The 27,374-nt window shown below is 36.6% G+C and overlaps 1 protein-coding gene, 1 long non-coding RNA gene, 5 other non-coding genes and 1 pseudogene across 8 annotated transcripts; all 8 read right to left on the bottom strand.

Moving 5' to 3' along the window:
* Nucleotides 1-821: 821 nt before the first annotated feature.
* On the bottom strand, nucleotides 822-7,192 carry LOC113329064 (heat shock 70 kDa protein 18-like). The gene is made up of 7 exons (XM_026576034.1): nucleotides 6,984-7,192; nucleotides 3,894-4,035; nucleotides 3,223-3,802; nucleotides 2,632-2,839; nucleotides 2,400-2,473; nucleotides 1,458-1,694; nucleotides 822-1,351 (listed from the first exon to the last, which is right to left on the bottom strand). Exons 1-7 carry the CDS (start codon nucleotides 7,190-7,192, stop codon nucleotides 822-824), a joined length of 1,980 nt encoding a protein of 659 aa, XP_026431819.1.
* Nucleotides 7,193-7,994: 802 nt separating this feature from the next.
* On the bottom strand, nucleotides 7,995-13,571 carry LOC113329010. 2 transcript variants are annotated; one of them, XR_003349695.1, is made up of 3 exons: nucleotides 13,312-13,571; nucleotides 11,312-11,538; nucleotides 7,995-11,183 (listed from the first exon to the last, which is right to left on the bottom strand). It is a non-coding gene; the product is annotated as an uncharacterized LOC113329010 (long non-coding RNA). The 2 variants fall into 2 exon arrangements; XR_003349694.1 differs by having other exon boundaries at nucleotides 7,995-11,538.
* Nucleotides 11,267-11,357, bottom strand: LOC113329316 (annotated as a pseudogene).
* LOC113329328 lies at nucleotides 11,932-12,015 on the bottom strand. Its single transcript, XR_003349835.1, has one exon. It is a non-coding gene; the product is annotated as a small nucleolar RNA R11/Z151 (small nucleolar RNA).
* LOC113329343 lies at nucleotides 12,131-12,248 on the bottom strand. The gene has a single exon (XR_003349845.1). It is a non-coding gene; the product is annotated as a small nucleolar RNA SNORD14 (small nucleolar RNA).
* On the bottom strand, nucleotides 12,356-12,464 carry LOC113329311. Its single transcript, XR_003349822.1, has one exon. It is a non-coding gene; the product is annotated as a small nucleolar RNA Z103 (small nucleolar RNA).
* LOC113329317 lies at nucleotides 12,719-12,815 on the bottom strand. Its single transcript, XR_003349825.1, has one exon. It is a non-coding gene; the product is annotated as a small nucleolar RNA R64/Z200 family (small nucleolar RNA).
* On the bottom strand, nucleotides 13,024-13,105 carry LOC113329301. The gene has a single exon (XR_003349814.1). It is a non-coding gene; the product is annotated as a small nucleolar RNA SNORD25 (small nucleolar RNA).
* Nucleotides 13,572-27,374: the final 13,803 nt, after the last annotated feature.

Here is a 27,374-nt window from a genome sequence, read left to right as displayed (position 1 = left end):
ATCCAAATATCATCATCTTCATAGTGAAGTTGTGAGTTTATGTTTAGTATGACTTGAATAACTAGTTGAGTTGATCATTTGAGTGCACCGTAGGATTTACTGCAGTTACAATGGCAGTCACCCGTCGTCGTAATTGAACTCTGACAAATTTTAAAACTAATCAAAAACAACTACAACCATAGAAGCACTAAAGAAAATGTCTGAAAGTTGACATAATAGTAAAATGACCGGAGAAATGTGGCATTTATATATTTTGACACGAGCTGTTGACAAAACTAAGCGAACCAGCAACACTAACACTATCGGAGAGTGTTAAGTTGTAGAGTTTATAGTCTTACAGCTAAACTATATATAAATATGTATTAGAAATTCAATTACCTTTATAAGCCCAATGCATATCCTCTCTTTCCTGAGGTGTTTATTCCCTCAGGAGAAGAAATCAAGTAGCCTTAGTGATAGCTAGGTTAATTTAGAAACTCAAATTATCATTGAAACACATCTGCAGTTTATCCGACAGGCCTATATTAATTGGAAGTACTTCAAAAACTAATGCCATTGAAATGTCTTACTGTTGTTTTGAAGGGTTCACGACATTGGCAAATCACTATTTAGACCTCGACTTTGGTTGGCCCCGAGGCGCGCTTTGTGAAAGTGAAATGATGCTCTCTAGGATATTTGGCAGCTACCAGTCACCAAAACAGCATCTACGTACGTAACAAAACATCAAAGGTTCAGAGCAAACAAGCTATATCTATCTGCCAACAAATCACTGACAAATACAACCTTGAACCAACTATGCCGAGTCGAGCCATAAAGCGCGATCAGAAGAAACCAAACGATCTCAAGATTTTCTGGATTATCCCGATTTTTGGTACAGTACTGGTAGCTGCTCTTTTTAAAGGACCATTATCAGTACAACCCTGCTGGTACAACTTAGCTATGATAGGGTTGCATACATTCTGTAACTCCTTCATCTTGCCATCTGTAACTTTTGAGTGAACTAGTTCATTATGCAACCATTGAATGGCATTATTGACTGCATCCACAATTTTCTTCTTATCATCTGATGCTAGCTTTCCTTTGATATCATTGATCGTGGTCCTCATCTCGTATGCGTAATTCTCAAAGGAGTTCCTTGATTCCACCATATTCCTGTGTTCCGCATCTTCTGACTTATACTTTAAAGCCTCCCGAACCAATCTATCAATCTCAGCCTTAGACAATCTTCCTTTGCCATTGATAATAGTCATTTGATTTTTATTCCCAGTTGTCTTGTCCAGGGCAGACACATTCAATATGCCGTTTGCATCCAAATCAAAGCACACTGTATATTTAGCAACCCCACGAGGTGCTGGCGGAATACCATGACACAAACTCACCCAACAAGTTATTGTCAGTGGCTCTGGTTCTCTCACCCTCATACACGGAAATTCTTACATCATGTTGATTGTCCTCACTTGTATGATACTCCCTTTCCTTTTTGATTGGGATGGTTGTATTCCTTGGGATAATAACATTCATAAGATCTCCTATTACCTCGATACCAAGAGAAAGAGGGGTGACATCCAACAATACTAAGTCCTGCACCTTCTCATTACCCTCACCGCTCAAAATAGCAGCTTGCACTGCAGCACCATAAGCCACGGACTCATCAGGGTTGATGTTCTTGCAGAGCTCCTTTCCATCAAAGAAATCTTGCAATAGACACTGAACCTTAGAGCAACCACAGTCATGAGACGGACCAAACACCAAAAGCCAGACTAAAAGCCAAAAAAATTTGGTATTCTGGGTGTTCAAGCGCAATGGGGACGACCAGAATTTGGTGAAGCGTAACTTATACGAACGCTTGATGCGAGACGGAACTTATACTCACGTTTCTTGACCGAGCGTCTTTATAATATGCGTCTGAGTGAAACGGAGTTATTACGTGCGCCTGATTGAGGCGCAGGTATAATTCACGCCGAACATGGGACGGCGATGGAAAGTGCGTCTACTGGGACGGAGATGTTATGTGCGTCTGATACATACGGAGATAGAAAGTGCGTCTCCGTCGGGCGGACATAAAAGGTGCGTCTGGGTAGGGCGGAGATGAAAGGTGCGTCTGGGTCGGGCGTATACGTGAAGTCCGTCTGAGTGGGGCGTTTATGGAAAGTCCGTCTGAGTGGGCACAAAACTGACGCTCATATTACGTGCGCTCATAATGAGGATGTGGATGATTGAAATACACAAGATCCGGTACCTAAGAAGAAATTCAAGAGAATATGTAATTTCCATTAGCTATCATGGAGCCAATTAGAAAATAAAGATTCACAGCTGACAAGTTGTCAGCAAAGAAATTTGTTTAATTAAGAAGCTAAAAACAGGATGAATTAATCTGTATAAGCTTTTAAATATCTTACATGGGTTGGCATTAACAAGCATCGCAGCACCTCCAAAATCACAGCTAGTAGGTACTGGATTCTTCTGATAGTAACTGTTGAGTAACAAACGCTCATATTACGTGCGCTCAAAACAGACGTACATTAAAATTACGTCTCACACAGGCGTACTGGATTCTTTTGGTCCGTCTCATGACTGTGGTTGTTCTAGTTCAGGCGTAGATGCAATGGCAGAACCAGTCAAGTTTGTAACAGAACACTAGTAGCACCCCCAGAAACGTAAATCGCTTTACACCCACGGTTTGTACTAGCAATCAAACAACCTTCAATAGTAGCCATTGGTACTGAATATTCTCTCCCATCAAGTAACAACGGACCAGCAATACCAACAGACGTTAATAATACGTCCGTCTCCCGCATACGGTCATAATACATGCGCCCGGACCAGGCGCTTTTAGTAACTGCGTCCAAACCAGGCGTTTTTAATAACTGCGTCTGCTATGGGGCGTAGGTTTTATCTACGTATGGCCCGGCGGTGTTTATAATGACGCCTAACTCAAACGCTCTATATACATCCGCCCCATTATCATACGTTATTTATACGTACGCCCGATGTGGAGCGTCCACTATACTTCCGTCTGAAATCATACGCCCACTATACTTCCGTCCCACTATTAATCATTTTAGTCTGGGTTGGCGACCACATTTGGTCGCAAACCCTAATTAACTGGACTAAATATGGTTTTAGTCAGTACCACTGCGGCTGAATTTGGGACCAAATTTGGGTATAGTCCCCAAATTTGGTCATGACTGTGGTTGCTCTTAGGAATATTAGTGGACCCACCTACTAGCACGATTTCGTGAATGTTGTTCTTTTCCATCTGTGCATCTGTCAAACACTTCTCAACAGTCTCTATACATTTCTTGAACAAATCCATGTTCAACTCTTCGAATTTAGCACGAGTTATGGATGCATGAAAATCAACACCTGCATACAAAGCATCAATCTCAATCGTTGTCTGAGTAGTAGATGATAAAGATCTCTTTGCCCTCTCACAAGATGTTCTCAGCCTCCTAAGAGCCTTGGGATTTCCACTAATGTCCTTGTTGTGCTTCTTTTTGAACTCATGGACAAAGTGATTAACCATTCTGTTATTGAAATCCTCTCCTCCAAGATGGGTATCTCCAGCTGTAGCCTTGACTTCAAAGATACCCTCTTTAATGTTGAGTATTGAAACATCAAAAGTACCACCACCAAGATCAAAGATAACAACATTCTGTGAAACAACATTGGTCGCCTTTATAGTGTTTGGATTAGTCGCCTTCCTATCAAGGCCGTAAGTAATTCCTGCTGCCGTTGGCTCATTCATGATACACAGTACATTTATTCCAGCAATTTTTGCGGCATCTTTAGTAGCTTGACGCTGAGAGTCATTGAAGTAAGCAGGGACTGTGACAACAGCATCCAGTTGAACCAAGGTAAGCTTCGGCTGTTTCCCTCATCTTAATGAGAACCATGGATGAGATTTCCTCGGGTGACAACGTTTTAACCTTGCCCATGTATTTGACTTGAATCTTGGGCTTCATGTCAACACCAGCGGTGACTTTGAAAGGCCATAGCTTGATATCACTCTGAACCGTGGTATCGTTCATTTTCCTACCAATTAAACGTTTCGCATCTACATACAAAAACAAAACAAACTCAGAAAACGGAATCAAGATGCTAACTCTAAAAAGCAACGAGCTCATCTCGTAATATTGTCTAGCAATTAATTAATTAATAGAAGCGGCAAAGGTCTTGGATGTTTTTCTCTCTAGTTTTGGGATTTATTGGGTTCAATATGCTAGGTTTCAACAAAAAGAGCTTATCTCAGGGATGGCCATTTGCCCCACCCAAACCCATTCTCGTGGGTACCCGTCCCTATTGGGTAGAGTTTTACCCGTACAAACGGGGTTGAATATGTATAATACCCGAAATTAGTGAAGCGGGGATGGGATTCTAGGTCCCCGCCCCATACCCGCCCCGTACGTTCCCATTTTAAAGTTTTACATTTTTATTAATTATTTATATTATATTTAAACTAAGATATTATATTATATTATATTATAAAAGAAAAGGTAAAAGTATAAGATATCATTAATTATTTATATTATATTTAAACTAGGATTAACCAATTATTTAGAAGAAGATCTTTTACCTAGGATTGGTAATTTTGACATACTAGCATGGTGGAAGACAAATGGGATTAAATATCCAGTCTTGCAGTGTATGGCTAGAGATATTTTAGCGATTCCAGTTTCAACGGTAGCTTCCGAATCAGCTTTTAGTACCGGAGGTAGATTTGTGAGTGTCCAACGTAATAGACTTCATCCAAAAACGTTGGAAGCTTTGATGTGCGCTCAAGACTGGCTATGGGTAGGGATGTGCAACGGACGGACGGTTGCGGATTAGGGGTCACCCGCAACCAAACCGTCAAAGTTGCGGATTTGGAAAATCAAACCGTGACCGGCCCAATCATCCGCGGATTTCATATCCGCGGATTGTACGGACTGGTTGCGGATTAACCGCGGATTTGGTAAAACAAAAAGAAAAAGAAAAAGATTAGCTAGACTGCTAGAGCCGAATTCACAGCCGTAATTGTTGTCTTGAAGTATATAAATTTCCCAGCAATTATGTCTTCCGTGTGTTGATTCTGTAAGGCGGCCTGATACTAGTGCTGTAAATGCTGCGAAGGCCCAAGGGATATATTGTTCTCATCCAAGGATCTGGTGAAGTAATTCCTGAACTATGTGCTTTATAAGTGTAGCACTTACAGATATTCCAAAACAGACGAGGCCCATTAAGAAAGTCCGAGAATATTATAAGCCTCAAAGGTTCTTGGTTGCAATATGCTGCGCTTGTAAGCACTGAAAACAATGCTACTAGCATGAATTTGAACTTGACGTTTCATTGCAAGCATTCAAATAGATAGATAAGTAGGTTGCCCTGCGGTGCGGATAATCCGCGGTTTTTAAAGCCCACCCGTAACCGTAACCGCACCTCATGCGGATTTGAAAATGCATCCATGTCCGGTCCATAACTCTTGCGGATTGGTTTTCACCCGCAATTTTACGGACGGATACGGATAAAATCCGCGGTTACGGATTTTTTTCTCACCCCTAGCTATGGGATATGTTGAATGGTAATGAAATTCTCTTTTTATTGAAATGTTTTTTTTTACATTTAATTAGGGGTGTCAACGGGTCCGGGTCCTCCCGGGTATCACTAGACCCGGACCCGGACCCTACTTATAATGGTCGGGTCCGGTTCCTAACGGTTCCGGGTCCGGTTCCTAAACTTGTGGACCCAGAACCGGACCCGTTTAAATACCCGGGTACCCATCGGTTCCGGGTACCCATTGGGTCTTAGTAAAACTATTTAAAAAACCTCAAAAACTTAATATATTTCTCTTTTTGGCTTGGATTTAAGTAATTTTTATAAAAATTTATTATTATTTCTTATTAATGTACTAAATAAAGGTTAAATGTAAGAGAAAAAATTTAAATGAGTAAAATATCAAAGCTAAAACTAGCAAAAATACTTGTAATTTTGCTAAAAACATGAATAAAAGAATGAATAAACGGGTACCCGATACCCGCGGGTACCCAACGGGTATTACCCGTTTGGACCCGTTTAAATTCGGGTCCAATCGGGTAATTACCCGTCGGGTCCTAAGTAGCTAATGGGTCCAACTTTAGGACCCGGAACCGGACCCAAATATACCGGGTCCGGGTAATGGGTACCCATTGACAGCCCTACATTTAATACATCATTATGGTTATATGATACACTTTCTTATTTTGGCTAGGTGGATCAAAATTCGATGGTGAAACATTTTGGGAAGAAACTGAAGCAGACGATGAGGTGATCAACATGGAGAAAGATACTTGATAAGAAATAATTAAGAACTAAAAATGAGTGATGCTCGTTTATAGACCAATTTGTTTTTCTTTGCTTGTTTTACGATGAATTTATGAGTTTGAAATTTTAAATTATCATTATTATTATTGGTTGAACTTAGGTATTGATTATTAAATTAACTCATCATATTTGAGCTTAATGTTATGGGTAACCAGTAAAAAATCCGCCCCGTACGAGTATTTCCTATACCCGGCCCGTCCCAGATCAAGCGGGTAATGGGGAGGGTGTGGGTTTTTTTTTGAAAGGGGCCGTGATTGGGATACAAGATCCCGCCCCATACCCGCCCCATGACCATCCCTAATCTCATAGGGGTAATTTCATATGGAACCTCCTTCGGTATGTCATTTGTTGGACAATTATGGAAAGAAAGAAATAACTGAATGCTTAATATGGATGCGAAAGAAAACGATACTGAGCAGATTATTCTGGAGATCAAAGCTAACATTCTCTAATACCAGCAAGACACTGATCTATACCTTATCATGTCTTTCACAAGAATCAAGTCGAGTGGTTAACTTTTACATAACCAACTAACCAAATCTTTGTATTTTATCATACAAATAACAAACAGAAATACAAATGTAAAATGTAAAATAGCAAACATGATGATGAAATATATTAGATAATTAAATGTAAATTCTTACCAAAAAACAGTGTTGATAGGATTCATAGCAACTTGATTAAGAGCAGCATCACCGATGAAACGTTGAGTATCAGTAAACGCAACATAAGATGGAGTAGTTCGATTTCCTTGATCATTAGCAATGATTTCAACTCGGCCATTTTGCCATACTGCTACACATGAATATGTTGTTCCTAAATCAATCCCTACTGTTTTTCCTCCTCCACCCATTGAAAAACAGAAACTAGAGAAGTGATCAGTGTGGATCTCTAATTTAAATCTTAATTAAATTTGTATGCCCTTGCTAATTTCTGGATCGATCTAGAGAGTGAGATCTGAGAGAGACGGTGAAGTGAATGATTTATAGACAGAAATGCGGTGTAGCAACAGAGAACAGATATAGTGGAGTAGTACTATATTTGGGATGGGGCTGAGATACCAAGAAAGAGCACAAATTTCCTTAAGCGGGAAAAAATCGGATGCCAAGGTTGTTTTTATATTGTAGTTTGGAATTTCATTTTGCGTCCGGAAAGGGTCAAAAATGAATACAGGGAATTTCGAGGAAGCATCCTAGCTACATTTTATGAGCTTACTTGGTTGTATCTTCAAAAGCTTACTTGGTTAATAATAATGGGTGCTAAAAATGGTTCCACTCATAATCGAGCTTGTCCGTATTTGTTTGAGTCTGACTTGAGATCTGAATCTGACTCGTCATGTAGCTCGGAGTGAATCAGATGTGTTTGAGTCTGACTCGAAATCTGAATCTGACTCGTCATGTAACTCGGAGGGAATCAGATGTCGGTCTTTTTATACTAGTATTTTTGATGTCTTACTCAAGATTTAACTCAGCTCATACACCTGATTAGAGGCTATTTGAGTCAAGTATCTTTTTGTACCTGACTCGTTAGGCATATATCTGACTGGAACCAAAAAGAATTTACTAACTCTACTAATTAATAGTTTTTGAGTCAAATGTATGAGTCTGATTCTGATGTAATGACTCAGATGTATGCCCAGACGAATCAGTTGAGTTAGAAAAAGATAAACAACCTGCAAGCTGCTTCATTATTATAAGAATGTTTGGATGAACTCTCAAAAAATTCTAGAAGCAAAAATGTCAAGAAATAGGTTGGTAATTACGTTTTTTTTTTTTTGTTAAATGCAACATCAGTGGTCTTAGATTTTGTTGAAGGCATCAATATCCCAACAGCTCTGGATGTAATAGCCGGCAGGCTCCAATGTGATCGATGACAGTGTCCACTGAGACAAGGTAATCATGATTGTCAGTTTCTTGATATCTCAACCAACAGCAATCAGCATTGCTTCTTCATGTCAGTCTCCGTCTCACTGTTTCCCTCTCCTCTGAAACTGCAGCAAAAATCTTTACGTCTCTAATGATCTGATCTCCAGAGATATAGATTTTTAGACCAGCTTCAGTGTGGAGATCAGAGAAAGTGACTGCCACTCAACTATAGGCCTTTCTGATGGTTTTCCACCTTGAGATCACTGTCCAAGGAAGCTTACCAGAACTTTGTGCAAACCTCTCTGACAAATCAATTCCAAATCAAAGATAACGGCAAGAATTGAAGATAGCAAGTTAAAAGCAATTCCGACGCCTTCAGCTACCGTTTCCAGAACAACTCCCACAGAACACCTGATGATGAAACCATAGCCTGGTCCTAGATTACCTCTAGTTGCTCTACCACAACAGATTATGAATCGAATAGGGAGGCAAAGCCCAAAAAATCTGCCTAGCTTCAATAGCTTTTACCTGTCTACATCGCAAACCAAAGAACTTGAGGATTTGGAGGTCATAAGCACCATTCCACATATTGCCTTTTATTCAGCTATCACAATCTTAGTAAATGAGCAAATTTTCATCTTCACTGCTCTGCTACTAGGCTGAATTTTTTGTGAAAAGCAACCTTCTTAAGAAGCAAAGCTCTTTCATAGCACAAAGAGCAGCAGTTCACCAAACCTCGTTGAATACTGGACTTCTATGCTTGGCAAAGCTTATAATATCATTAAAATTTCCAGGCATACTCTACTGAAAAAACATCGCACAACCATCTATAAATCTCTTGACTAAAATTACAGCATCACAGCTCCAGAGAATATGATATAAGCTACAAATATCGTGACTACTAACTCAACTGACAAATAACTTAATAAGTTCATATATTATATCTCGTTTGAGTTCCAACACTCCTCAAGAAACAAGAAGACCAAGACCACAAGGGAAACTATTTTATTTTATATTAGCTTCACATGAAAACATATACCACAAGGACAATAACAACTAATGAAGCTGACTTTACAAAAAAGGTTTGACTTCAGATAGTTATCCATGCTTCATCCCTTGTATAATCAGATTGTGCAATCATCTAAACAATCACTAGAGATCCATGGTAGTCACCCATAGTCATTCATACTAATTTAACACTAATCATAAACAACAATTACAACCACAAATGACAAAAGCAGCACTAAAGGAAATATCAGATTCTAGCAAAAATGGTAAAAGAATAGGAGAAATGTGGGAATCTAGCAATATCTTTTTTCACCTGTTCGCAAGTTTTTATGTCTCCTTTGCAGCTAGATTCTGAACAATAGTAATCCCCTTTGTTCATTCAGGAATACAACAGCACATCATTCAAGAATATACAAGGAAAAGAATCACCACAACAAAAGTTACCAAAATGTTACAGACATCCAGAGAAAGAATAAAGCAGCATCAGCTCTCAAGCCCTGTGAAAGGCAACTGAGAATGTTTCTGAGAAACAAGCCTTAGATTTATCATCATAAACAAAGCCACGAAACACGTACAAAGACATTTCACATGGCGGGTTTTATATTCTATTGGAAAACATTAAAGACTAGCTATACAAGTTTTCCATCAACTATGAGGATTAAGAATGCAAGAAACCGAACTGCTCGCGCGACATCATATCCAATTCATAAACCAATTTACACATCCAGTGTCAAAAAGGCATGCGCGACAATACCAAATCCAAATCCAAAGTCTTTTCCAGTAGCAAGTACCGGGTCGACTAGAGAATATCTCCTAAGAGTAGAACATAGGTTTTACGCCGGCCTGTCCGAGCCTCGCACAACTTGCACTACGGCAAGCAACCAATTTACACATCCAGGGTCAAGACTCAATTTTGATTTTGAAAACATCAATTGTTTAAACTAGGAAGGAAACAGAAAGTCCAGAGCTAAGAACTAATGCACGCCACAATCAAATTCACATTCACACTCATCCAAAACCGCACAATCACATTTAATGCTATTTTGGTGGGTTCCATAGCTTTCGTGTGGGACCCACCATTCCCAAAAAGGTTATTCATTTTACACCGGGTCAGCCACTCTAAAAGACTGCCAGCTCAAACACCCAATAATTAACCATTTTGGGGAATGGTGGGTCCCACCCGAATGCCAAGGGACCAACCAAAAAAGTTTCATGTGAGAGGCAGGTTTTGGAAGAGTATAAATTAGAGACCTGTTAAGAGTTTACGAGAACTCCCTGATCAAAAGAAACATAAACGAATCCACAAATTTGAGGAAACATCTTAAAATAAAAGAGAACAACAATGATTTAGGAAGGAACAACAAATAAGTTCTGAAAGTAGATCCATAAGTCAAGATTTAGGCATCAGTGTGTGCAACATTCCCCTTTTAAGATCTTTAATACATGTGCATAGGATATAAAAATGAAATCAAACAGCAAAATTAAGTTAGGGCGTATCATCATCTACACTCTGAATAGCAGTATATCAGACTGATAAAGCTGGATTCATAGATTGATTATTATAAAAAGAAGGCAATAGAGAGTCAAGAAAATTCAAGGAAGAGAATTACAAAGAAAAGTTTGTAACATGTTTCAGACATCCAAGAAATGAAAACGCAGATTTTAGATAGATGTAGGGCCACTCAAACAGCTAAAGAAAATTACTTTAAGTCAAATAAATGAAAGATAAGTTAGGTTAGGTTAGGAGATGTATCCAGTATAGAGCCAATTGAATCAACTCTTGACAAAAGATACAAAGACTAAAAACTCAATAGATCTACTATACATAAAACAACTGTCACAAAATAGTTTAGCATCACTCCACCTTTGAGTGAAAATGTGCAAAGGTCAAAACTCAAAACGGTAGTAGGATTCAGTTATCTGTGTAAGCCACCCACATGCATATCCTATCTTTCCTTTAGGTGCTCATTCCTTCAGTAAAACAAATCAAGTGGTTTTAATGTAAGAAATACTTAAATACTTGCTACCAGACTGCGAGAAATGGCAATCATCACGTAGAATAAAGGAAAACCTCTTCCGTTAAGAAAAACAAAACGCACATAATAATGTTAGTCGATCAGCTGGGGAAAGCATCACCACCTCCACCTTATCATTCTCCTCAAAAAACAAGGGGCACAAGGCAATGACATTAGAAATAAGCAAATTTTAAAAAGATAATCTTCTAAAACTAATAACAAACTTACAGGCAAATTGGAGACAACCAAAAATATGTGTCTGCTCAGAATAATGACATGTCTTCTCATCTTGTCTCCAAAATCTCTCAAGTCTGACATGTGAAATATTCATAATCTGTGAAAAACCATTAACTTGTGGAAAATTCTTTGAAAGCGCCAATTTAAAATACAGTACTCCAAACACCCCCTGAGATAAGATGCTTTTCTGGTGGGTCCCATGACTTTCATGAGAGACCCATCATTCTCAAAATAAGGCAATTTATACCCATTTTATAGAATGGTAGGTCTCACACGAAAGCCATGAGACCCACCAGAAAAAGTATTTGAAGGGAGGGGGATGTTTTGAGGGTGTTCGAGTTGGCGTTCTGTTCAGAATTTCTAAAAGCTACATAATCAAAAGAAAAAATCTTAAACAAAAGGAGAGCACCAATAATTTAGGCAACAACAAAAATAAGTTTTGAAAATAGATCCATAAGACCAGATTTAGGCTCAAGTGTGAGTAACATTTGGATCATTGATAAAACCTCGCTAAAATCGGTAAAATATATAACATTTATCATCATTAGCTCTATCAAATCAATCTACTGACACTTGTGCACTCGATATAAGTAAGAACTTATCATCGTCGAAACTCTAAGATTCAAGCATATACAACAAAAAGATCACAAAGAAAGTCTATCAAAATGTTTCAGACATTCAAGAAAGCAATAAAGCAGCATTAGCTCTCAAGCCTGGCGAAAGCTCTTAGTCGGGAACTGCGAATGTTCTTGAGAAACAAGCCTTAAATTTATCATCACAAACAATCAAACTAAGAAGATGAAAACTGCAACGGTCGCATATGCCATATGTGCAAACACGAAGGCCAAGAACAAAATCTTCTGAAAGATAAAAATGTTTTTGAAAGGAAAGATGGATCAGAGTACTGGCTTGGAAAACCTCTTCTGTTGAGAACGAGATTTAAACAAAACGCATATTATAATCTTAGTCGATCAGCTGGGGAAAGGATCATCACGTCCATCTTATCAGACTCCTCAAAAACAAGAAGCACGAGACAAATAACGAGTTTTAAATACATTAGAGACAACTAAATAGTCAGCCCCTTAGATGTTATAATTGTGCTGTCATCTCAGCAATCAGTACAGGTATATGTATAATCATCTTCAGCATTTAGACTTCTACTAAATTAACACAACAAATATTTCCAATAATCAAATATATAAACATTTAATTTTAAAAGGAAATTACCAGAATCACACTACATCAGCAATCAAATTTCTGCTCAGAATAATGAAATGCCTTCTCATAGATCTTGTTTCCAAGATCTCTGAAGTCTGACATGTGAAATGTTCATAAATCATCCTTGCAAGGCTAATATTTAAAAAGAAAAAACATACAAAATTGTAGTTACACAACATCCAAATGCAACATAGCAAGAAGCACCAGATAGCGAGGGCAACAATTTGTACTGCATCACCATAATAAAAATGCCACTAGAATTGAATTAACCTAGCTACAACAACAATGTTCACAGAACAAAATGAAGCCAATAACATACAACAAAACAATCATAAAATCCATATGCCTCAGCCCCTTAGATGTTATAATTTTGCGGTCATCTCCGCTATCATTACAGGTCTATGTTTAATCATCATCGGCATTTCAATCAAGCAATTTCAATAATCATAAGATCCAGATCTCCAGTGTTTTATGCTATAAATGTATTCTCAGTTGCAACAATTGAGCAAACGAGATTATAAACAAATTATCAATAGCAACAAATTAATATTGCTTCAAGGGAACGAGTCAATCAGGTAATGAAAAAAATCCTGTCGACCAGGAAATAGTAAATCGAGAAAGAATTATACCTGTTAGTTAAGCCTCAGGAAATAGCTCAGTGAAAATGTAAGATATGATTATTCTCTTGAGGTACAGATCCAGATCCTAGTTTGATATGAAGTGAAAATCCAATCTCTTCGGTTTGTCTTAGGTTCAAACTAGGATATGGATCTTCCACCACCGCCGCCGGTTCGCCGCCATCATCTTCACAGTCACTGGCAAAAACACCACCGCGGCCGCAACGAGGAGGAGAAAAGAGAGCGGAGAGAGTTTGAAGGAAGAGAGACAAATAGTTATTAGGGTTTTCTACTTTCTGAGTTTCGAAGAATTTATAAAGGTGTTTTTAGTATTCTAGAGTATTTGACTTTATTGACTTTAATTGACCATTCTTGTTTTTGATTTTTATTTTATTTGCCATCTGTGGAGACAGTCACCTCGTTTGGTATTGGGATCTAATTCGAGGTCAGACTAGGAGATATATGAGTTGTTATTTTGATAGCGAGGGAGGATCCCCACACTCATGTTATCACATTATCTCTATTCGGAGCTAAGGTTTTGAAGATATGTTTCCTCTACATACCCACTAAAAATGAGCACATTCTGAAATACCAAACCTCATCATCTATCAATCTTAATTTAAGCGGTTGAGACTTTGTTGACTTTCCACGGCTGGGTTTCAAAGTAGTAGATGGTGGAGTTATACGTTTCGGAGTGTGCTCATTTTTAGTGGGTATGTAAAGCTTTATAAGAGAAACATATCTTTGAAATCTTAGCTTCGAATACGTTATCGTTTGGTTTTTATTCTTAAAAAGAACATGCAAAGTGTGAGATAATGTGATAATAGGAGTGTGAATGGATCCTTCCTCTTTGATATTTCTTGCCTTTAAATAATTTGAGTCAGATGCAATAAGTTAAATCCAAAAAAATTGAGTCCAATGCAGATGGATCAGATCACATGAGTTAGATAATGTGATTACAGCCAAAATAAGTGATTTATGGGCCTTGTGTCCTTCTTTTAAATTTTAATCCTATGGAAGAAGAAGAAAAAAAGTTGGTCTTGTTATACTTGTGTCCTTCTTTAATCCTATGGAAGAAAAAATAATGTTGGCTTCTAATTACCATATCTTTATCTATAATTTTAAGATTACGGCTTACGTCTTATATTTTATTGTAGGCTAAGTCAAATTCATGTCAGCTCGATCGGTCATAAAAAATCTGATTCATTTTAATCAAGCTTCATTTCTTTTGAATCTGGAAACTCTTCTCAGATATAAGGAAATGAATCAATTCCTGAGCCAAGGATCTTAAATCTCGAACGAGCAGTCGAAAGGATTCTGGAGCATCCTCATATTTAGGCATATTGTTCCTCCAATGATTCTACTACCAAGTACTTCATGTTGAGCTCTAATATGATCAGGAGAATGCCTAAGGGTTATTATGAGAGAGGAAAATTTGATTCCATTTTTAGTAGCTTCAAGAACTTTTAAGTTGTTACTCACAAACAGCACTTTGTGAATGTTCAGTTGTTGTATCCACTTGATTAATGAAGCCGTTTTTTCCTCTATTTCTTTTGTTTTTGACCCTGCAATACATTTGCATCTTGCTCCTGTAAAAGTACCTACATTATTAGATGTAATTAGTGAATAGTGACACATTATCCTGATTCTTATTTTCGTCAAAAGCTAAAGCCATGTTGATCTTAACATTGTCTATGTAAGGTATTAGTTGATCAGGTGACACTGATATTACATTACCATTAATGTTCCCTCATTATTAGAATCTATATATCTTATGCCACTATTGATGATAATTTTTAATACATTTACAATTCTATGAGTATTAGTTTTTAAATTTTTAAACACATGATCATTTCGTATTTTCCAAATACCCCATAGCAAATTACTACCATAAACTCAAGCCAGGAGTGATTACTCATATCCGTTATATCAGTCAACAAATCTTGGAACCACATGCCAAAAACCTATCTGATTACAAAGAAGAAGTATCTAGTTAAAGTCTGTACCTGACAAATTTCAAAACATGAACTCAAGCATTGGATGTTCATAGGTCTTACTACTTTTGTTTAAAAAACTATGTCTAGGAAATATAAGCCTAAAAACATCAAATTATACTTTACTTCACAAACTGAATTTTTTGTTTGTGAACTACGCAATTATTGATGTTATTGAACTCTAAGGTGCACAAGTGTTCACGAAATGGTTTTTTTGTTCGCAAATTATGCAATCTCAAAGTGTTATTGGGCACTTTGTAAATTTACTCGTGTGTTTATGAACTGAATTTTCAATTCACGAACTGTGCACTTTTGACATGTTCATGAACTCCAAAAACATACTAAGTTTGCTAACCAAGTTTTCAAGTTGGAGAACTAGTTATTTTTTGGATGTTACTGAACTCCAAATTGTTTCGTGTTTCATACACCATAATTGGTTATTCTTGAGTTAACTTTTTTGCACGATTCTTTAATCGATAAATACGTGGTGCACATTCTTCTTTGTAATTCAAGGAAAACTTCTCACATGCTTACATGGTTTTCATCCTTTGAAATTAATATATATTGAGAAATTCTGTTTGCTTGGGATCAAAGTAATTCCTAAAACACAAAACAAATTGCTCGAACTTTAAGCAATCTAGCATCTTTCATCATTATAAATAGTAACGGTCAGACATCATTAATACTAATTTACCTCAATAAATTTAACACTAATGGGAAACAACTACAACAAAAAACCTTTCAACTAAAGCTATTCGTTGGTAAAGAAACATTAAACTTCCACTAGATACGTCGAAGACAAACAAAAGCTTTCATAGCGAATATCAAATACAGAAAAAAGAAAAAAGAAAACATTGGTTATTTCATGTATCGAGAAATATAAAGGAAATGCCAGGAAAAACGCTGCTACAAGGGATAAAAATGCAAAATAATAAATAAATAACACATGTTCTTCTTTTTCTTTCGAAATATACACATGGTTCGAATGTAATCGTGAAAACTTTAAGGATAACGAAGTAACACTAAAAACAACACGATTTTTAATTTTATAACTTTATTAAACTTACAAATTTGTGTGAACTTTGCAAAACCAATATATTATAATATATATATATTATAACTTTAAGCACAATTATATCTCATCGCTATATATGGATATATTCGATTAGTGCACACTAATACTAGACTGTTGATTGATATGCAGTTGATGGGTCAATAGACATACAACATAATATTCTTCACAAATCTTTTGATAACCATGGTAATCACACCGACAGTGAAATATTTATATAATCCTTCAGGGAAATACGCAGGATACAAAATACAAACCATCTTAAATTTTGCTGTCAACAGTGAGTTGCGCATACTAGCTTGTGTTTACAATCCAGAAAAAGTTCCCAGATTCCTTAATTTCTTTGAAGCCACTAATCCAGTAACAAAAGATAGCTTTGTATGTATCTATGTTTTGAACCTTGTTAAGATAGTTGGTCCCGCAACTTCCATCCTCATCGAACACAAAAAACAAAAAAAAAGACACGGGATGGAACGTGTAATTCGTCAGAGAAAATTATCAATGCATTCAACCATTTTGAAAAACATAATTAAGGCTTCACAATCGAGTAGTATTTCACTGCCATACCACAATTCTCAATTATGGAAAACGACGTATCTCAGATAGCATTGGAAAAGAGGACGAATCTTTTGATCATACATTTCGGTGACTTAGATGATCATCCTTATACGGCAATCAACTGAACTGTATTTGTTAAAGCATTGCTTGGTCGAACTCGCATGCGTTTCTATCTCAAGCATGTTTGTCAAGTTTAGTTGTCAAAACTATATGTCTTGATTTCTAGACTACTTATAGCTAAGTCTCGGTTTAGGACAGTTTAGTGTAGTTGAGCTCCAGACTCCGTGGCGATCATCTTACGAAGACGAAGAACTACGCAAGGAACCAGTAGAAATTCATCCGACTAAAAGGTATGTGGAGACTTGAACTTATCTATCACTCAAAAGTCTATTTACTCTATCTCCTACTCTTGAGACAAAGTCGTATAAGTATGATAGTTTTCATACATACACATTTGTTATTTCGAACCGAGTTTATTCGACTATTTTTTTCTCGAAATATGTGTTGGTAAGCTTTCGCTTTAAGCACTTTTCATCTTTACGCGTGACGAAATTCATGATGACGTTTCAATCTTGAAAATAGCTTTGATGACGATAGTCGTGAATAACGATTGTTATAACATTATAGAAGAATGTTTCAATGATTGAAATTTAGAGTTGAGATTATGTAACTAACTATGGATATAAGCATATATAGTGTGTTCGCACATTAGTGTATAAATCCATGTGTCATAGACCAAGTGTGTGCATATGTGTGCATACGGTATTGGTGAAGGGGACAAGTTGGGTACACGTACCAGCGGAAGTTTTCGAACCGAAAATTTCTGCTGAGTTTGTAAGTTTGCCAACTGTTAAACCATTCATCTTAGGTACGCATACCCGTACGCGTACCCACAGAAGTTTTCGAACCGAAAATTTATGTTGAGTTTCTAAACTCAAATCCGGTAGCTATGGTACACGTACGCGTACCCAAGATGGTTATATTTCTCAAATCAGAAGTTCACGAACTTAAACAATAAATCAATAAGGAATGCAATATTTGCAAACCGTGGCTATATTGTTCATGAATTGATTCAAGTGAATCAAACTGATTTTGTTTCAATTGTGTCTATTCATAAAGACCTAAGCAATTGAACAACTCTTCAACTAATTCTTATGAGTCATTTGAACTATTTATGTGAAGAAGATGAAAGTACTCATATGGCTAACCATTGGTTAACTATTTAAGAACCCACTAAGTGTACACGTTTAGGTACGGTTACTCAAACTCAAATGAAATACATTTCATTTGTGTATGACAAGCTAAATTTCGATATAACGGTTGAAAGATATTAGCTTGGTTAAATCAGGTTTTTCATCTAACGGTGAATATTGAATGCTTTGTTACCAAGGTAACTTGGATTGCAAACCCTGATTTGAAAACTATATAAAGGAGACATCTAGCAACTGGAAAAACTAATCCCTACACCTCCTATGTGATACTAGTTGGTTTTGCTAGAGTCGATTCTCCTTTAACCTTAGGTTTCTTCTCGAGACCATGTAGGTTAACGATTGAAAGACTTAATTGGGATTGTGAAGCCAGACGAAACTACTTCTCTTGATTCCTCTCTAGTGAATCATAGTAATTCAAGTATTAAACAAAGTACATGATTTGAGAAACTTTATAGAAGGAAGAACTTCTCAAATAAGATTACTGATGTTGGCCCCTATATGTTCCGTGAGTCTCACAATTACGCTCAACATACGTGTACACGTTTTCGCAAAAGTATAAAAGTTGCGAGTAATCTCCACAAGAAAATTGAACAACTGTCTACTTATCTAAAAGGGTGTACAGTACTAACAAGAAATCCTCAACAGGAAAGTAGTGTTAGTATGGGAGCTTTTGCCTTAAATTCAACATCACCCTTTCAATGGTTTTGTGACAGTGGTTGTAGCCGACATATGACTGGAGATCTTTCGTGGTTCGTTTCTACAAGAGACTTTGAAGAAGGACCAGTTACTTTCGGAGATGGGAGTTTTTTCTACATTAGAAAGAAGGGCGCGATCAAGCTTCCCGGTGTTCCAGAAATCCATGATGTAGTATACGTCAAAGGTATGACTGCAAATCTTCTTTATATTAGTTAAATTTGTAACAAAGTCCATAGAGTTGTTTTCAATGCAAATGGATGTGACATTGTAGACAAAACTGGAAAAGTGATTTTTCAGGGAACTCGTGGTAAAAATAAATGTTATCTTCTTGATACTCAGTTTAGTAACTGTTGCAATTTGACTAAGGTGGAATCTACACATCTTTGGCATGAGCGTTTTGGTCACATCAATTATCGTCTCTTAACTAAGATCATTAACAAGGAACTTGTTAGAGGCGTTCCCAAAATTAATGCAAAGATTGGCGGTGTATGTGGTGCATGTCAACAGGGTAAGCAAACGAAAGTTCACCTAAGGATCCACTTGATTTAATTCACATGGATATCTTCGGACCAATTCAACAACCCACTGTTGGAGGAAAAAAGTACGCCTTATTTATGGTAGATGACTACACCATATTCACTTGGGTAGCATTTCTAGCTCACAAGAATGAAAATCTTGGTGAATTAATAGGATCCAGAATGAACAAGGTCGTAAACTAAAGAAAAATAGAAGCGACTGTGGCACTGAATTCAAAGACACCAAAGTATTTGAATTCTGTGATAAACTGGGGATTACTCAACAATACTCACCACTCATTACTCCTCAAGCTAATGGAGTTGCTGAAAGAAAGAATAAGAATATTCAAGAAATGGCCAGGGTAATGCTCCATAACAAAAACTTACCTCTAAGGTTTTGGGGAGAAGCTGTCTTTACAACATGTTACTTGATCAACCGTGTCTACCTACGGTCTAAAACTCTAAACACTCCATATGAGTTGTGGTATGGTAGAAAACCCAACTTACACTGTCTTAGAGTGTTCGAAAGTAAGTACTACATCCTAAAAGATCGAGAAAAAGGAGGGAAATTGGATACTAAAAGTGATGAAGGTATCTTTCTTGGTTATGCGTCTGATAGTCGTGGTTTTCGAGTATTTAATCTCAGAACCCAAGTGATGATGGAATCCGCTAACGTTATCATTGATGATATTAGTGACTTTCACCATGAATTTTCTCCTGCTGAGCTTCCTCCAACCGAGACAACTGAGAAAGTCAAAGAAATTCCGGATTCAGTTGAAGTTATACCTACTGTTACTGATCCTGATCTCTCTAGTAACGAGGAGAAAAATAATGATCAGACTGTGCATGTTGAACAAGAACGTGTCCCTCCACGACACCTCTGGGTTCAAAGAAATCATGATCCAAATAGTATCATTGGAGGAAGAGATTCTACTGCAAAGACTAGAGGAAAACTTCAAAATTTATGCAATTTTGGTTATTATCTGTCACATGTAGATTCAAGAAATATTGATGAAGATCTTAGCGATCCCATATGGGTGAATGCAATGCATGAAGAGTCAAATCAATTTGAAAGACAAGATGGATGGAAGCTTGTACCTTGTCCTCCAAATGTCAACATTGTTGGCATCAAATAGATATTTAAGAACAAGTATGATGAGTTTGGCACTATTGTCAGAAACAAAGCAAGACTTGTGGTTGAAGGATATTCACAAATCCAAAGAATCGACTTTGACGAAACCTTCGCCCATGTGGCACGCCTTGAGTCCATCAGATTATTATTAGCTCATGCTTGTTTTCTTAAGGTAAAGCTATTTCAAATGGACATCAAATTCGCTTTTCTAAATGGAACCTTAAAGGAAGAAGTCTATGTAGCTCAACCTAAGGGATTTGAAAACCCTTACTTCCTAGATCACGTCCTTAAACTTAATAAGGCGCTATATGGGTTGAAACAAGCACCTCGTGCCTAGTTCGAAAAACTGACCTCATCTCTTCTTGGGAAAGTTTTTTCGAGAGGAGGAGCTGATAAAACATTGTTTACCAAGTGGAGCGGAAAAGATGTTGTGATTTCTCAAGTTTATGTAGATTATATCATCTACGGATCAACATCGGAGAAACTTGCACAAGAGTTTCAAGTGTCTCTTGGAAAGGAGTTTGAAACGAGCAATGTTGGTGAATTAAAATTCTTTTTGGGTTTACAAATTCAACAACAGGGATGGAATTTACTTATCTCAAGAGAAATACGCTAAGGATCTTGTCTCAAGATTTGGCCTTAATAAGTCTAACCCTAAACTAACTCATATGCCTACCACTGGTAAACTGCATCGAGATGATAAAGGTGTAAATTGTTGATCAAAAACTTTATCGATCTATCATTGGAAGCCTTTTATATCTCACATCCACTCGACCTGATATTATTTTTGGTGTTGGTTGTTGTGCTAGGTTTCAGGAAAATACAAAGGAGTCTCATCTTGCAGCTGCAAAAAGGATCATACGCTATATTAATCATACTAGAGGGTATGGTCTCTCTTACAGTTTTGATACTAACACTGATCTTACTGCCTATTCAGATGCAGATTGGGAAGGATGTGTGGAAGATAGAAAAAGTACATCAGGGGGTTTCTACTATGTATGACTGAATCTTGTAGCTTGGCATAGCAAGAAAAAAAATTCACAATCCCTCTGAACATGTGAAGCAGAATACATTGTTGCAGGCTCATGTTGTACTCAACTTCTATGGATGAAACAAATGCTTGCTGATTATGGAATCAACATTGGAATAATGAGAATCTTATGCGACAACACCAGTGCAATTCGCATAACAGAAAATCCAGTTGAGCACTCAAGGACTAAGCACGTTGACATAAGGTATCATTTTATTCGAGATCTTTACGAAAATGGTATCATTAATATGGAGTTTGTGCCCTCGGAACAACAATTGGATGATATTCTCACCAAACCATTAGATACTGCTACGTTTCAACACTTACGGAAGTTTATTGGTGTCGTTCTGGTTCATTAGTCATCCATAACTCTTGCCCCTGCTCTTATCTCGAGCTTTTGGGCAATTGAGTTTGGAATGACTTGAGGTGTAAGGCTATATTGCACATTTGTTTCTAGTATATGTATCTTCTAAGTATCTTAGTCTTTTCTTAAAATCCCTCTTTTCTTATAAAAGTAAGGTCGCTCTTGTTGTTCTTTCAGGAATGACATCAAATGGGGGAGAGTTCTTTTGAACTTGCGCTTAATTTCCATATCTTTGTGGGGAGTGCTACTGTGGAATATTTGAGGAGTTATCATGTATCTTTATAAATTCCTTGATGAATGCATTTATCTTCGGCTTTATGATTTCATCTAAAAAAAGTTGATATGTACTTTTCATTGGTCTTGAAGCATCTCCGTGGAAATTTCATTAGGATCTCATTTTCGTACCTTTGCCAATTTTATTGACGAAAAGGGGGAGAATTAATATGTAGTTCACACTACAAATACACATGGTTTACGTGTTTTACGGATCATTATGTAAGGGGGAGTGGTTTTCATGTTGAGATGAAAGTATTGACTAAGAGGGAGTGATACATATCACCATAGTATTGTTGTCGAAGTTGTGATATAAGAACTTTGATACTGTGTACTAATACTATAAGTCTATAACACTGTATAACAATGATCGAGAGCTTTTGTTTTCTCATTGTTATGGCTACAAATCTTCAACAACTATGATGATGAATTGAACGTCTATGGAATCATGGGAGTACTTGGAAAAGACGAAGTTTTTGAGTATTGTTGAAGCACCAAGGAGATCAAGCATGTGAACGAGAAGCTACAAAGTTTTATTTATTTTGTAATCCATATGTATTGATAGTTTTGCCACTAAAATTGACAAAGGGGGAGATTGTTAGAGCATTGCTCGGTCGAACTCGCATGCGTTGCTATCTCAAGCATGTTTGTCAAATTTATTTGTCAAAACTATATGTCTTGATTTCTAGACTACTTATAGCTAAGTCTCGGTTTAGGACAGTTTAGTGTAGTTGAGCTGTAGACTCCATGGCGATCATTTTACGAAGACGAATAACTACTCAAGGAACCAGTGGAATTTCATCCGACTAAAAGGTATGTGGAGACTTGAACTTATCTATCACTCAAAAGTCTATCTACTCTTGAAACAAAGTCGTATAAGTATGATAGTTTTCATACATACAGATTTGCTATTTCAAGCCGAGTTTACTTGCCTATCTTTTTCTCGAAATATGTGTTGGTAAGCTTTTGCTTTAAAAAATTTTCATCTTTACCCGTGACGAAAGTCATGATGACGTTTCAATATTGAAAATAGCTTTGATGACGATAGTCGTGAATAACGATTGTTATAACATTATAGAAGAATGTTTCAATGATTGAAATGTAGAGTTGAGATTACGTAACCAACTATGGATATAAGCATATATAGTGTGTTCGCACATTAGTGTATAAATCCATGTGCCAGAAACCAAGTGTGTTCATATGTGTGCATACGGTATTGGTGAAGGAGTCAGGTTGGGTACGCGTACCAACGGAAGTTTTCGAACCGAAAATATCTGCTGAGCTTGTAAGTTTGAAAACTCTTAAACTAGTCACCTTAGGTACGCATACCCGTACACGTACCCAGGGAAGTTTTCGAACCGAAAATTTATGCTAAGTTTCTAAACTCAAATCCGGTAGCTATGGTACACGTACCTGTACGCGTACCCAAGCTGGTTATATTTCTCAAATCGGAAGTTCATGAACTTAAACAATAAATCAATAAGGAATGCAATCTTTGCAAACCGTGGCTATATTGTTCATGAATTTATTCAAGTGAATCAAACCGATTTTGTTCCAATTGTGTCTATTCATAAAGACCCAAGCAATTGAACAACTCTTCAACTAGTTCTTATGAGTCATTTGAACTAGTTATGTGAAGAAGATGAATACGATTAATATGGAAGTAATCATATGGCTAACAATTGGTTAACTATTTGTGAACCAACTAAGTCTACACGTTTAGGTATGGTTACTCAAACCTAAATGAAATATATTTCATTTGTATATGAGAAGTTAAGTTTCGATCTAACGGTTGAAAGATATTAGCTTAGTTAAATCAGGTTTTCATATAATGGTGAATATTGAATGCTTTGTTAGTAAGGTAACTTGGATTGCAAACCCTGATTTGAAAACTATATAAAGGAGACATCTAGCAACTGGAAAAACTAATCACCACACCTCCTGTGTGATACTAGTTGGTTTTGCTAGAGTCAATTCTCCTTTAACCTTAGGTTTCTTCTCGAGACCCTGTAGGTTAACGACTGAAAGACTTCATTGGGATTGTGAAGCCAGACTAAACTACTTCTCTTGTAGTTGAGCGATCTGATCTTGCCATTTTCTATCGTACGAGTTCAATTGAATAATTGACTTGAGATTATATCTCCGATAGGGAAAGATAAAAAAAAAGAAATCACAAACATCTTCGTCTCATCGTTTGTGATTCCGCAATATCTAGTTTCGCTGCCATACGATTTAGATCATTGTGAGGTGATTGATAATTCTAGGATGTTCTTCGGCAATATAAGTCCGGGTTATCAATTGGTTCCTGTTCACCTTGATTTTATCGAAAGACGGAACAAAACTCATAGGTTTATCTGTGGGAGACAAATTTATCTATCATTATAGACTTTTCTATGTGATACAGATTTGTTTATTAAAGTCTTCGACTTTGGGTCGTACCAACTCTTGGTTGTGGGTGAGATCAGCTAAGGAAATAAAATGCGTAGTATTCTGCTGGGATCAGAGACGTAAGGAGCGCAACTGTACCTTGAATCAGTGTGATATTGATTAGGGTTCAAATACAGTCCAGACCGAAGTTAGTTTGTAGTACACTAGTGTCTGTAGCGGCTTAATACAGTGTGGTGTTCAATCTGGACTAGGTCCCGGAATTTTTCTGCATTTGCGGTTTCCTCGTTAACAAAATTTATAGTGTCTGTGTTATTTCTATTCCGCATTATATTTTGTTATATAATTGAAATATCACAGGTTGTGCGTTAAGATCAATCAATTAGAATATCCAACCTTTGGTTGTTGATTTAAATTGATTGACACTTGGATATTGGTCTTTGGTACCATCCAAGTTTATCTCTCTAGTATTTGATAAAGACTTGCAGTTTTCCATTTGCTTGAGTAAAGATCAAATCGAGAGATAGAGATATTAACTATTTGATATACTTTTATCTAGGTTGAGTCTGACTGTCTAGTTGATTCTCTAGAAAGTATATTGGAGTTAGTCCATAGAGATTGCTAATCGAAATATTGGATGAGGTTGTTAGACCCCCGCTTTTTCAGTTTTAGATAAGGCACCTTGCTCAGTGGGGATTCTCTTTGACCACAAGAATAACTCGATTGTTGTTATTGATGTTTCTGTAAGTTTCCATGATTTTCATTGGAGGCCCTGACGACCGGAAGGCATTAGCATATAGTATGAGAATGGTTGATCAACCCAATTTAAATCTCTCAATTTTCCTATTCACTCATATAAAATTGAATAAAAAAAATAAAAATATGATGAATTGATAAACGACTTGTGGGATAAAATTACGAACACCGAAATCATTTTGTACAAAGAGGAAGAAGTAATAGATTATGCAGATACAACAAGTACTTAGAGAACTCTTATGACTTCATAATTGTTGGGAGACGACATGATAGTAACTCACCAATTCCACATAGACTTGATGAATGGTGTGTCTTCAAAGAACTTGGTGTAATTGGAGACCTTTTCGCTACGTCCATTTTCAAGGGTAATTTTTCAGTTTTGGTAATGCAACAATGAGACTTTACATCCGAAATTTTGGCCATATAAATACCACACAAATACTTAGTTATAGCAGGATTAAATCATTTTCTTTTATATTTGTTTTGTTTCTTTTTATAGGTTTCTTGAAAGATGAAAGTAGCAAATTACACTTTTACGTCCATGTTATTCATCTTTTAAGTCATATTTATAGTCAGTAGTTCCGCTTCTCGAGGTGACCATTACAATGACAAAAAAGAAAAAAGAGAATCCGGGTAGTTTACGTCCTTATTATTTATTTAAGGGCCCTTGATTTGACTAAATTATGATTGTATTAAGTTTTGTTCATACATGTTGTCGAACGAAAAAGTGGATGGTGTACTTGCTCACCTTTTTATTAAGTATCTAAACCATAAACAACTATTCAAGTAGTTGTGTATTTATCTTTAAAAACTAAATAATGAAAGATAAAAAAATTGTCACTACAAGAAACTGAGGATTTAGTGACCGTTTTTTAAACGACAATTTAAATTTGCCACCAAAAGCCGTTGTTTGCGACAACAAAAAAGTTTGACACTATAAAAATTTATTTGCGATAAACTCTTATAATTATCGCTAAATTTGTCGCTGAAAGTAAAATCTAGGACTAAATAATTTTTTCTCACTAATAATGTTTTTTAGTGAATATTTATGTTCGCCACGAAAAACAGAATTAGCGATGACCATAAATATTCGCCGTAGAACCTTATTTTGATGAGAAACTAAATTGTTTGTCGTTAGATATTCTTTTAATAACACCAATTATTTCTCGCAAATTCAATTTTGAGTGACGAAATCAAGTTTTGCCGTTGATCTTTTTTCGCTACACAAAATAAGTTGTCACTGGAAGCACATTTTGGGACTAAAATGTTTTCCGTCACCAATAACTTTTTTTTAGGGATTATTTTTGTTTTCCACAAAAAAATGCAATTAGTGATGACGACAAATGTCCATCATAAAAAATTGTTGATGTGAGAAACTATATCATTTATCGCTAAATAGCGTTTTAATGACATCATTTATTTCTCGCATATTAGATTTTGACTGATGAGTCAATTTTTATCAACCATTAAAAAATATAGATAAATTTTGAAATATCACTAGGATAATGGTAAATTAATTACGAAATATCTATAAGAATGGGTCCTCGCCATCCTTATTGCTCCTTGGATAAATCTGTCAGTTCGTATAGGTACGTGTTTTGTAGGAAAGAAGATTTTTAGGAGTTGCCTATTTTTAACGACCACTATGACTAGTATATAAGATAATGACCGTGTTAGATCTATACATACCTGGTCGATTACCCAGCCAGGTAGGTTGTAGCTGCACCAAACCTTATAGGTTCAAACTAGTCATAGATGTTACCTACCATGCTAAAACTTTGAAATTTATACTTACCATATGTCGACGACTCCGAGATAAAAACTCCTTCCTTACAAAGGGTATACAAATTTATATTTTTTAATTTTTTTGTTTGGCAGATGACAACTTTGTGGGCCAACAAGTCGCCCGAAGCTAACTGAGGAGTTGTACTCATTAGCATGGGGATTTGATTTTCGTGCAAATTCATATTCTGTTTGCAATGTTAATGAAGTGCGCTTTCACACTATTCAAAGGGAAGTTCGCCGGACAACCCAAAATAGTGGTTTGGTAGTTGATAGTGCACATGATGGTTCGGCAATGAACTTTTAC

The sequence above is a fragment of the Papaver somniferum genome, unplaced genomic scaffold (genome assembly GCF_003573695.1).
Source record: "Papaver somniferum cultivar HN1 unplaced genomic scaffold, ASM357369v1 unplaced-scaffold_115, whole genome shotgun sequence".
In the NCBI taxonomy this organism is placed as follows: Eukaryota; Viridiplantae; Streptophyta; class Magnoliopsida; order Ranunculales; family Papaveraceae; genus Papaver; species Papaver somniferum.
Note: the sequence above shows the minus strand (reverse complement) of the source record. Positions and strands in the feature narration are given on the sequence as shown.

Excerpts from the sequence above, each read along its gene's own strand:
- LOC113329064 (XM_026576034.1), bottom strand. The coding sequence starts at position 7,192 with ATGGGTGGAGGAGGAAAAACAGTAGGGATTGATTTAGGAACAACATAT. Across the intron at positions 4,036-6,983 it reads CCTATCAACACTGTTTTTTG|GAAAATGAACGATACCACGG; the intron begins GTAAGAATTTAC and ends TTTAATTGGTAG. Across the intron at positions 3,803-3,893 it reads CCGAGGAAATCTCATCCATG|CGTCAAGCTACTAAAGATGC; the intron begins GTTCTCATTAAG and ends AATGACTCTCAG.